Raw genomic sequence first — 12,594 nt, forward strand, 5'->3', positions numbered from 1 at the left:
CTCTTTTTCCACGTTTGTTGGCAGACGTTGAGTATCATTTTTATCTTGAAACAGAATTTTAAGCATTTTTATAGTTCCTTTTGAAAATTTATATTATTTCCAGATAAAAGACACCCAACAGCAAACAGTCCAAAGAGCTTTAATAAATTAATTAGTCAAGTGATCCAATTTCATCTCCAGCAGATGTTGTTGTTGTTGTTGCATCTCCTAAAAGGATCAAATGGAGGTGCTCATTAGATTAGAAAATAAATCAGCGCCATGTTTCATTCAACCAGTAGCCACATCAATTAGAGTTGGAAGACTTTGTTCAGTTTTCTTATTGCTTGATCAGTTTGAGTTTCACTTTAACGACAGTTCAGACAAATAGAGACGCTACAGAGCGATGCTGGAATGTCGGATGGCAGCAAGACAGTGAAAGATGGGCGTCATGAAGAAGACATGAAAAAAGAACGTGCAGATTGAGTCATGCATAGCATTCAGTCAGACAGTTAAAGTTTCTCATACTTGGGTTTCTAGACTAGCGCCCCCTAGTGGCCTCAGAGGTAGTTGTGTGGAAGCCATTCTGAGCTACGTGACATGCTTATGAGAGAAGACATGACAGCAGAGACTCCTGCAACGACACAAATGTCCATGCCTCCAGCCTCCACATCTAATACAGAAAGGGTGTCGATGCAATAAGGACCTGTTAGGTACAACGATGTCCCGAACATTCAGCAAAATTCTCAAATATACCAAAGTTTACAGCAGTCAGAGCAAATCTTTAGAACAATCTTGACGTTTTGCGGTAACGTAGCATGTGACCATCCTCGCGTGATTTCAGTTAAACACGTCTCTTCGAAGCGGGCATAGAACGAGGGAGTAGAAGGCACAGGTAATTTCCTTTCCTGTCTTAACTCTAGGTTTTACATCCTTTAAGTTGGTCTTCTAATACTGGGGCTACCACGAAACAAACAACATGCAGTACAGAGATCTCGCAGACATTTTCATAATGCTGACAATAAAGTGACGGTGGCACTGTTCAGTTTAATAATGCCTCTAATAAATAGGCACCTCTTCTATAATCTAGGCCACGTAATAAAGCTACCGAGCGCCTCTCCGTGAATTAAATGAGAGCAAAACTGCAAGCTCATAGTGCCATTTTATTCCTCATGGCAGCAAGAGCAACAGACCATAAACAGATCTAAAAGGACCGTGCGAGGAAGTACATTCACTGTGTAAGTCTAAAGTGGAGCACCTGAGTCAACTGGCGTGACCGGAACAAATGAATGAATGATTTACAGGGACAGAAGACGTGTTTTTACTGGCCAAATACAGCAAGATGGATGTTTTCTCAGTCAATTATCCGAAGACATTTTTAAAAAAATGTATATATATATATATATAATACATATGAGCTCTGCAATTCGTGCGTGTGAACCATGATTTAACTTGAAAATAAAATGCTACATTAATTGAACAATCATATCTAGCTTAATTAAATATATTAACTTAAATCCTGCATTCACAACCGAAATCGTTAAAAAACATCCTCTCTTCTAGGTTACATGAAATCGAGTGCATGAACACAATTACAGTAAAGAAATCAAAACAAAAGATTCATCAAGTGCCAGAGTATTTAAGTAAAAAGGACTTTCATATATGTATATATGTGTGTGTGCATTTGTGCACTCTCCAGTTTTTTCCATCAGCAGAGAGCATTTAGAGCGCAAAAGGGCAACGAGAAAGAAACCAGAGAAGACAAAAAGAGTACGCCGGCTGCAAGCTGAGGCTGTAAGGCTGTAACCGTTTCCCAGCACACAAGCGTTCATCCGGGTAAGGAAATTCATGCATTTGACCTGGATGCGTTTCAGGATTCGATGTTTAACAAAACTGCGCCAAACTGGGTCAAAACGTCCCAGTGAGAGTTAAGAGCAGGCGCTGCAGACTGCCTGAAGCAGCTGACCTGAAGGTAAGGGTGAGTGACAGGAAGCTCTGGAGAAAGTGACGCTTTCCTGTCCATGAAATTCTCATTTTTTCCCCATCTGGTCTGAGGAGCATGCGTGCCGGGAACGTGGGCTGCAAGACAGCAAGTTTTAAAGGGCGGGTTTAAATTTAAATACAGGTTACTGAGATAAGTGGCATTTGAAAGCCTGTTAAAGAACATTTTGGCTCTATTAAATTCTAAACAAGTACGAGCATTCCTTATTTCAGTCAAACAGGGATGTGTGTGGGTTGTTTTCTTTCTTTCTCTGTTGTTTTTTTTGCATGTGGGCTTGTTGGAGACCAAACTTCTAAGGAGTAATGTACTGTATGCACACCAGTCCAACACATTCTCCTAACTCTGTTTCATGTGTGTAGTTTGGGCAATTAAAGCAGGATTTACACGTTTAACCCCTTCCTTTTGTTCAGATGATACCACTGGAGTCTGGTGGCTGTCAGTCGAGCCTGAGAGATTCTCCCCTTTTCCACAGGAGCACCTTGTCTCAGCTCCTTTGGTGCTACTCAAGAGCTGTGATGCCATCCTAAATTATCAAAGTAATCACAGACAAATCAGTGTCTGATGAAAACTGATGGTGTGGACAAAAGATTTCTCTAAAACTTTAAAAAACTTCAGTGAACCGCACCGATTATCTACTGCTTTAAATTAGGCATCGATGTATATAGCATGAAGTGAGCAGCTGAGAGTGGTTCAGTAGTCAAGTATTAGTCGTTCACGTGTCCTTTCTTCATCTCCATCCTCATGTACAGTAGTGGGTTCAGAGGTGTGTGCGGTGAGCAGCTTTGGCTGTGGCTCCCTGTCAGGTGGAGCCATCTGGTGGCCACGGGCTGGAAACGTTCACTCGAGGGGGAAAGTAAAGGGGGGATGCAGAGTGAAGACTGAAATGAAAGGAAGTGATGAGAAGTCATTTAGGCTGAGTGAGGACACAGCCTTAGGAAGACATACTGTAAAGGGTTTGTGCCTTTGTTCGAACAGTCAGCTCATTGTCATTCCAAGTTGCCGCTCTCAGACTGAGAGATGTTGAGTGTGTTAGCAGAGGGGAAGAGGTCTCTTTGGTCCGTGGGGCTGTGGTAGTCAGAAGTCAGGTCGGGGTCAAGGAGGGAGGACAAGGTAAAGTTGGACGAGCCTTTCTTCAGGCACTGGGAGTAAAAGTTGAGCAGAAGGTCCAGCTTGTTTTCTATGGACTGAACCTGAACAAACACACACAGACATGAATGGCACTCGGTTTCAAAAGCCAAGCTACATCTCATCACTTCCTAACAGCACATGAGAGCTACAGAACAGAAAGAAAACACACTTTAACAGCTCCACTGTTCATATATCAAACTCTACTCCATTACCTGTTTCTCCACTTTGACTACACGGCCCATCATGCTTAGCTCATCCAGTGAGTCCAGTTCTGGCTGTGTCTTCTCTCCCTTTTCAGGACGTGTCTTCTTATCTGGCTGAACAGCTCCTCGTCCAATTATCTGGTCCACCCTTTTGCACAAAAATAAACCATAATAAAGAGTAAATACCCGAAAACTACAAGACTTTTTTTGGCTCAGCATGATTGATGGGAGGGCAATGGAGGAAGTGAATAGTTTTACAACTGAGTTCAGGTGCTTTAATTTAACAAGCTCAGTTCAGCTGCACAAACGAGCAGTCGTTGCTGCTCATCAATCGGGGAATGGTTACAAGGCCATCCAAACAATCTGAGGTCCATGTTTCAACAGTGAGGAAGATTATTCAGAGGTAGAAAACATTTAAGACAAGAAATCTCCCCAGGGAAGGACATCCCAGCATATGCAAAAAACAAAAAAAAAAACCAGAGCTATGACTCAGACTCTAGGCGTCAGTTAGCAAATAGAAAACCAAATAGCCTATCAGGCAACAGATTCTGTGAAATGCTGCCTCTGACGTTCACAGACAGGACATCTTTGTGATCTGATACCAAACCATTTTGGTCCGGATCAGAGTCATATTTTGGGTTTTTGTGTTCAGAGTATCTTCGGCTTCATGCAGTTAAACCATCTTTGCAGAGAGTAAAGGAGTAATGCAACTTTTTCTTTTTATTAGCTTTTTTTGGCCTAAGTTCATCTGCACTCAAAATAAAATGTTTTCCATAATCCGAACCTGACTGACTAAACACTGATTATTACCCTAAAAGGATAAAACATGACACAAAAAGCCAGTGAGTTTCTAGACTGTACTCATAGAGCCACAAGTCACTTCTTCTACTGATTTTTCTTCTTTTTTTTGTTAAATAAACGAGATAACATGTTGTTTGTTGAGCTTTAAAGAGTTCTTCAGAGCAGATTCACAAAAATATCTTCCTATGAAACACACAATTAAAAGAGCTACCTGGTCTGCAGGCTCTTGATGCGGCCCAGCATGTCCAAGTGTCCAGCAGAATACTGCTCTATGACATCCTTCACATCGTACGGGCGTAGTGTCTCCTTAAACTTCCTCTTGGCCACAAGGAACTTCAAGATCCTACACACAGACAACACACACAAAACTCACAGTTAATGCTCCTCCGTCCACCTTTAGATGGCTTCAAAGCGCACGCTCACACAAGCGGGGGTTGAGTGAACTTTTGGAAGAATGCAGGGGTGGGAGGCTATCACATGAGGCAGCCCACCTTGACAATAACAAGATTAATTAAAGTCAGCGTGACCTTATCGTTCACAAACAGCTGCATAATGGTAGCAGTCACAAACCTGCTAAACCATGTGGATATATTGTGACGATGAGAGCATCTCCCAGAGACATTTCCTTATCAGTATTTGCCGTTTCAGCTTTTCTTCGGACAGAAACGGGTAACACACGCACACGTGCCTCTAGCCCCCACTCCCCCTTCCTCTTTTGTCAGTGTGACAGCCACACTGGAGCCACTGGTGGACCACAGCTGCTCCGGCTCCCAGTGGATGCATCATCACCATCCACATCCCGGCATGGGGAGAGTCACACACCGAGGATTGTCGAGCCAGCACTACTGTACGCAGCAAACACATCGATGACAACATGCGCCGCCAGAGCTGTTCTGGTCGGACGTTTCGCTGGAAGGAGCAGAGCGAGTGCAAGAGATAACGGGAAGAAAGTAGAGGAAAGTTTGAGGATGGGTGCGAGTGCGCGCCAGGCTTTCTGTGTTGGATGGGTCATTCAATTTCCTTCTTATCACTTAGTCAGCTTAGACATGCTGGACACAGCTACACATCCAAGCTTTCTCCACACCCTGTGATAGATTGTCCTTCACGTCATGTCAAGAGAGTTTTGGGAGAATGAGGGAAGGAAAGGCAAGGAAGCAGAAGGACGGAAGATGGGATTTTTTTTTAATGAGACAATCCTATCTCTCCAACCCCATACGACTGAGTCGCTGTAATAAGCCGGAAATCAGAAATGCTCAGCTGTTTTGGGAAATAAAAAACACACATGCATAGGTAACTGTGTGCACAAACACAATAATGTAATAGCACAAATGCATGAATCTAGCTGCTGCTCGCTGATGTACACACCAACACAAGTGCGCATGTGGGCGATGCACGAGCAGTGAAATCTCAACTTGCGCGAGGGGTCATTTTCTGTAATAACCACTGTAACCTTTGTTGAGGTCTGCAGCTCTTGCATTTCCAGTGACCGCGTGTTGTATAGTGACCGTCCTGCAAAGAAAGGGAGAAGGTGCAAGCGAAGGAGAAGAGGAGCGCGAGGAGGAGGAGTGGAGGTCTGCAGCTGGTGCCGAAGCAGCCGTCAGCACACTCCTCCTCCTCTCGCAGCACTCTATTTCTTGATGACTTCTGCGTTTGGGGGTATTTTTGCAGGCGATCTTTTCTTATTTTGCAGGTAGGTGCAGATTTTTTGCCAGGGTGGGCCTCAGGTGCGGGTAAAAGAAAAGGTTGAGACAGGATGGGAGGGGGTGGTGGGCTTAGATTTGGATCCTCCAAGGATTTCTTCAAAATGCTGACTCTCCTTCCTGGCCACTGATATGGTTTTCATAATACACAGTCGGGTAAGAGTAGGGCTCCCCTCTCCCTCCAGTTAACTTCCTGTCAGTCGCAGTTCTACACTACAGCTGGCACTGCTCACTGAAAGATACCATCACCACCCCCCCCGACTTCTCGGAAGCTGAGACGTAAAAACACAGTAATGACTGAACAAATAGAAGTGTCAATTGTGCCCTAAAATGCTTGCTTAGCCAATGCAAATATTTTTGCAAGTCAGCAAAGGTGGATCTCTGATAGTGTCAAATGGCAAGGTTTTATCTGGGAATTAAAAACGACTGTTGTGCTGACACAAATTCTACGTGGGCCAAGTAGGGTGAGCCCCTGCAGGTCTGATCCTTCACTAGATTACTGAATAAACCCTATAAGCTACAGTACGTGGCTAAGTATGCTTATGGAAAATTTGATGTGTAAATCTGATAACTTTAAAAAATATTCAGCTGAAAGAACACAAAATCTGATGATTCAAGATTAAACACTATAAATAGTGGCCGTGTCCAAGCTATTTTTGTCACTTCGTCTGAGCCATCATTTCTTTATATTTTGCTTCCCAGGAGTCAGATTTCAAAGTGGGCTTGAGCAATAGTTCTCCAGGCTTCCTGAAGTTCTTTGTGACGAGTTATTTGTTTGACTCTGGCTGCTATTTGACTCATTTTCAGTTCAATCCTTGTACCTGATCATTTTCAGAGGAATATTTGTTTTGTTTGTTTGTTAAGCCACTTAATGCAGACCTATGAATCATTCCAACTACAAAGAAAGTTACAAATTACAGGAAAGCTTTCCTAAGAGAGTTCAGGCTGCGTTAAAGAATAAAGGCCATAACAAAAATTCACTTTAATGCTCATTAGATTTGTACAAACTCAGTTTTTGCCTCATATACTGTATTTTCATGTGTTTTTGCACATTTCAATAACTGTCTGCACCTGTATCCCATTTTTCTAGCATAAATATAAACACATCAGCAGTGGCTCAAGACATTTGCATAGTACTTTAGATTATTGGATTTGTTTGGAGGAGACTTACAATAAAGGAAATACAGAAAAACACCAGACCTAATTTCCCCACACCCTCCTCCTTTCTCCCACTACCAATCCCTTCGCACATACGCAAACAGAACGGGCATTTACGCATTTATTCAGTCAGCCGGGCACTGATTAATAACATTCACCGAAAGTGAAAGATCAGCACTAAGACCTGCTGCAAAATGTGGTGTTTTCACTTACACCAATCAAATACCTTTCTGAGAAGCTGCATGCATGTGTGTGTGTTAACACAGTGATGCACCTGCTGTTTACACACCTGCCCTATATATAGGAAGCTCCTCACTTCTATTGTCTGCAGCACTGAGCAGCTGAGGTCAGAGCTATCTGCTGAGTCAAGTGAAAACCCGAGGAGAGATCATATAATGGCCTATCAGTGGCATTACACTATCAAACCATTATACATCATCTCTGCAATGGTAAACATCCATCTGCTGTGCACCCAATGAAGAGAAAGCATCACTCTATGTGTTAACAAGCACTGTGTTCAGACAGCTCATTAGTAAGTGGACAAGAGTAAAGTCTGATCAGTTTAAACAGCGTCAAACTTAGAAAACCTGAGAGACGGGGCAGAGATGTCCTGTTGACCTTGTTGGGTAAGAAGACAAATGTGCTGCATTTCATAACTGCCTGTCTTTATAACGGATGCAGCTTTTTCCATTTCTGATATGATACTGATACCAATCTGATACCAGTGATAAATTAACAAGCTGTATCCACAGATACAGACACCTAAAAAACACCATGCGACAAATCCAAGACTGGTGTTTTTATTAGTGAAATAATAAATGCGGGCAGGCCTCAGATAAATACAATAAAGAATCAAAGCTGTAATATAATCATCCATTTTTCCAGTTTATTTCACTAGTTTAATTTAAGCATATATCATATTAAGAGTCAATATTTACACTCACACCAGCTGACAACATCTTTTGCCAACATGCATGAAGGAAAGCAACAAGTGTGGTATGAAGAACAACTTCATCAATGCATTTTGGTCTGTGGCCTTTGTCCAGGTAATCAAAACCATGTTATGTGACCATAAGTTTAATAAATATTCCAACACAATCAAGCTTTTCGGGTTCAGATCGGACTGACAGCATAAGCTGTTCCCTTGTTAAGTGTCTGTGTCTCTACTGTTCGATCATAATACTCTTTCAAGCTTAGAAAATATTCAATTGATTGTTGTTTCTCCAAGCTATGAAGTCACCATGGTAACTTGCACACACCTTACCTGCTCCAGAGCAGGTCATGTTTCTCTAGCTCGCCTCTGATGCAGCTAGAAAGTTAGAGGTAAAGATGATGGCTTATAAACACATAGGAGGTGTACTGTACATGAGATAGCAGCTACTCTGTACCTAATGGAAATGCTCCGAAAGGTCGTAACTGTTTATGCCATAAAACGTTTTGTATTTAAAGTGTAGTCACCCTCAGTGTTCAGAGTTAACTCGTTGTAGTAAAGCGTTCCCTCTGCAGTATGGAATGATTTTCTTCACAGGAAAATATCTACAGTGTTCTATGTGAGATATAAGAAGAGGGAAAAACATTTCTAAAAAAGGGTGCTGATGTATAATACACAATATAAACCAAAAGAAGAGGTTTTGAGAACCGTCCCATACTGCACTTGAACTGACAACCTTCAATCTAAAGAGAGAGGTGAGCACATATGGTAACTTACCCACTAAGCAAGAGATGAGAGAGAGTTTAGCAGCTTTACTGTTACTATAAGATGTCATGTAGTAAAATAATCCTGAAGCATAAAGGCTTGAACTTGTAGTACAAAATTTACTTACTTAGTTTTGCACACGCTAAGTTTACTGACTGACACAGTCTGCATTTTTTCCTTCTTGGCTTTAAATGGACTTTATTTATTCAGTGCTTTTACACTGCAGGCTTTTTCACTTAGCGTACACATTCGTACCTTAGTTTTAAATAGATTACTATATGCTGTACATCTCCTCAGACACACTGAGTGGCTACACCAAGAGTGTTGCTTTTAGCCCGTGTTACCTCTATAACCTCTTTGGCTTTTTCAGCTCACGGTTTACAGCCTCGGCTGACAATAGAAATGTTTACAACTAGTCACATGTTGTCAACACCACTTGTGTTGTAGCTGGTCTCTGGTACCTTGAGTCGATTTACCAACTACCTTTGTGTGATTGCATCAGGGAAAGGGATATTATGAACTTACAGGCCAGAAATCTGTCTAAAACAAGTTACTGTTGAATGACAGCTGAATTTCACAATCCCTGATGTCGTGATATATAGATTTTTATTTTATGCATATAACCGCTATTTTTTAAAGTATATATGGAACCACACAGATGCTGTCACGCTATCAAGAGAAATGCTCTGAGGGTACAGTGCTGACATCAGGGACCAGAGTCATTTTAATGTGGTCTCATCGTCACCCCAACCTGCACCCCGGGAGACCAACTAGACCGTAACACCAGATGTTTGCTAGCAATTGTAGTTTTTCTGCTACAATCTCTTACTATTATGTGAGAATGAATGTGACTGTGTACATGAGGTGGGAGGACACTGGACCTATGTCCACATGTCTCTCCACTTTTCAGCGTGATAGGAATTAACATCAATCTCAGCTCAGGTATAAGCAACTTCTAATTTTTGGTGTCATTGTTGAAATGACACAGCATCATCTGGATGCTTGTATACTCTCTAATACATTTTTCCAGTCATGCCACCTCACACATGAATGAGTCGGGCCTGCTGAGACACAAGGTCACATGGAGGGAACTAACCCTGCCTGCAGGAGGGCCCAGTTACCTCTCCTAAGAGGACATTTTTACTCAGTCAGCTGAATCTGCGCACGCCAGCTCTTAAATGGAGAAGAGGCATGTTCACCTATTAATGAAGGCTGTGTACAATAGGAACCACCACTGGCGGGTGAGTGATCTTATCCAGTCAATAACAGGACGGACAGCAGCTCTGGCTTGTAGCTGAAAATTATGATTTAATAGAGAAACTACACTCATGTAGAAAAGAAAGTACAACCTTGGTCAGTTCAAAGGTTTTACATATGAAAATATAAAAAAGTCGCTTTCTGCTTGGAGCGCTACAACCATGCAAGAACAGCAACATATTACATTGTGTCACTACTTACTCAACAAAGGCTAAGCCAAATACAGAAGAAGTATTTGTAAAACTAAACAAATCCATGATTCGGTAGCTTGTAGAGTTACCTTTGCCAACAATAAGTTGAAGTAATTGTTTTATCACTCTCTCACATCACTGTGGAGCATTTCTGACCTGTTCTTCTTTACAGCGTTGCTTCAGTTCATTAATGTTTGGGTCCTTCATTTAAGCAAAACTCTGTTAAGGTTCCTCCACAGCTTTTCAATCAGGTTGAGGTCTGAGCTTTGACTCGACCAATGCGACATCTTGATTCTTTTCTTTTTCAGCCCTTCTGTTGTATATTTGCTGCTGTGTTTGGGGATCATTGTCTTGTTGGATGACCCAATTTGGGCCCAGCTTCAGCTGTTGGACAAATGTCTTCACATTTGACTCTAGAATGCTTTGGTGTACAGAGGAGTTCATGGTCAACTTAATGCAAGGTGTTCATGTCCTATGGCTGCAAAACAAGCCCTCCACCACCATGCTTGACAGTTTGTATGAGGTGTTGGTGCTGATATGCTGCAGGTGGTTTTTGTGCATTATAGCCATATAGCCATGCAAATAAGTAACGAGACAGTGTAAAGATTTTTTTTATTATATCCTGACTCCTAGACAGAGCTGAAAGATAGTTTCTTTGTCAAATGACTGTAGTTGACTTTATATTATTTTCTTTTATTAAATAGAGAATATTTTGATGTCTAATATCAACCTGCTAAAAGTGTCATCACTAAAACTTGGCTGTAGTGCGATGGAGACAAAGGAATCAACCATAAAGCTCAATAAAAGACTATATTAAGTATGGTTTCAGTATTGAAATTATTATTTCAGTATCATTTGAGATGTTTCTAATTAAGTCACAAATTATAAAAGATCAAAAATACAACAATGGATCAGCAAATACATGTTTTATACTTCAGCGTGGTCACTAAGAGAGGAGATGATTGAAGCATAAAAGAAATACTTGTAATAGAAGATATGTTATCCAATAAAACTCCAAAGTTAAAGCTTCTGCGACAAAATACAGATAAACTAGTGTTTAAGTTTTTGATGTCAAATACAGAAATACAATTTTAAAAATTAAGGAAGGACCTCCAAATGTTTATTTCACACTCACACAAAAAGAAAAAAACCTCAATTTCAGGAAGTACAGCTGATGGCAGGACTCACCTGACAGCTCGTATAAGCGTCTTCACTGCTGGGATCACCTCCTCCATTGTTACGTCACAGTATGGTTTGTCTTCCACGCTGTCCTCCCCGAGTCCCTCTATTAGTGCAGAGCAGCGGTGAGTTACTCAGACACATTTAAATGCAAAGAGAATAGAAAGTGTGTGTGGGCTGCTCACCATCAACAGGAGGACGCGGTTTGAGGCGCAGGGAGGTGCGGAAGCGTGTGCGGTCATTGAAGCTCCAGCTCTTTTGGACCTTTCCCGGGCTCGTGGCCTCGGGGACGTTCTCCTGGCTGGGAGAGCGGCGGACACCAGAGCTAGGGGGCAACGGCGAAGCCTTGTTCCGAATAGTTTGGGATGAACGGGAATTGTTCATCCTGATCCGATCCCGAAAGCCTATTTTACCGCTGACAGCAAAGTAGAAAGAGTTAAACATATGCAGGCACTGGTATTCATTTTGGAAAACTGCAGTTTTGTCACTGATCGCAATGTCCATGCCTTTGACTTTACAGGTCACTACACCGTGTTATCCTGCGAGCTTAGGGAAGCGAGAGAAGGGCAGCCTGAGCTTGTTGGAAAGGAGTCTGTTAGTAATTGTGGAAGAACACCAAAAATGTGGCCTGTCTTTCTAAACAGTCATCACATATACAAACAGACGAAGCAAGGAGACGGACAGACATTTATATTTTGTCCCAACGAAAGACAGACTAGCTGACTTATCACGGAGGCAGTGTCCAAATGCAGCACTCTGAATTGCTAGAAACTCATTCTGCCCTGAGGATTTGTTCATTTAATGTGCCTATCACAGCACCTGAATCAGCAAAATCAAAACCCGAAACCTGATTCAAGACTTGCACTAGTGCTGGGACGGCGGAAAAATGCTCCACCTACCATCAGAAAAGCTCTCTTAATCCGTTCAACAGAGTGTATAAGCATCAAAATATTGGCTTCAAAGTGCAGCCATATAAAAGGTGTCTCATTAAGTACTCTATACCACTCACCACAAGTCAGCCCCATACGTGAGGTCATCTCTTTACAGTAGAAAAGCTATTTAGCAGCCATTCTCTACGGATGATTGACTCCTAACGCTGCTGTTATAGCATGCACTTGTAGTCCAACCCAACACTATGGCCACTCACATGTTCCTGTCACGGATCCATAAGGCAACACAAACATCATGCACCACGGAGCAATTTCGGCCAAGTCATTCGCTCAAGAATTTGTTTTTTACGATGATATACTCTTTGTTTTGCATGTGTTACAAGGTAGCCGGCCATTTAAATGAAAATATAAAC

At 41.9% G+C, this 12,594-nt stretch overlaps 1 protein-coding gene across 3 annotated transcripts in view; it reads right to left on the minus strand.

Annotated features, from left to right (window-relative positions):
• Positions 1-648: 648 nt before the first annotated feature.
• Positions 649-12,594, minus strand: part of LOC102294803 (potassium voltage-gated channel subfamily KQT member 4) — a 49,543-nt gene continuing 37,597 nt past the window's right edge. For all 3 annotated transcript variants that reach the window (XM_042218946.1, XM_005917394.2, XM_042218947.1), the window contains 5 exons: positions 11,477-11,706; positions 11,301-11,397; positions 4,322-4,453; positions 3,319-3,457; positions 649-3,168 (listed from right to left, as the gene is read on the minus strand). In XM_042218946.1, the coding sequence (XP_042074880.1) occupies positions 2,965-3,168; positions 3,319-3,457; positions 4,322-4,453; positions 11,301-11,397; positions 11,477-11,706 (802 nt within the window). In that variant the 3' untranslated portion in view covers positions 649-2,964. The remainder of the gene's footprint in view (positions 3,169-3,318; positions 3,458-4,321; positions 4,454-11,300; positions 11,398-11,476; positions 11,707-12,594) is intronic.

Source organism: Haplochromis burtoni, unplaced genomic scaffold (assembly GCF_018398535.1).
Source record: "Haplochromis burtoni strain Fernald_Lab_line unplaced genomic scaffold, NCSU_Asbu1 Contig_25, whole genome shotgun sequence".
NCBI lineage: Eukaryota > Metazoa > Chordata > Actinopteri > Cichliformes > Cichlidae > Haplochromis > Haplochromis burtoni.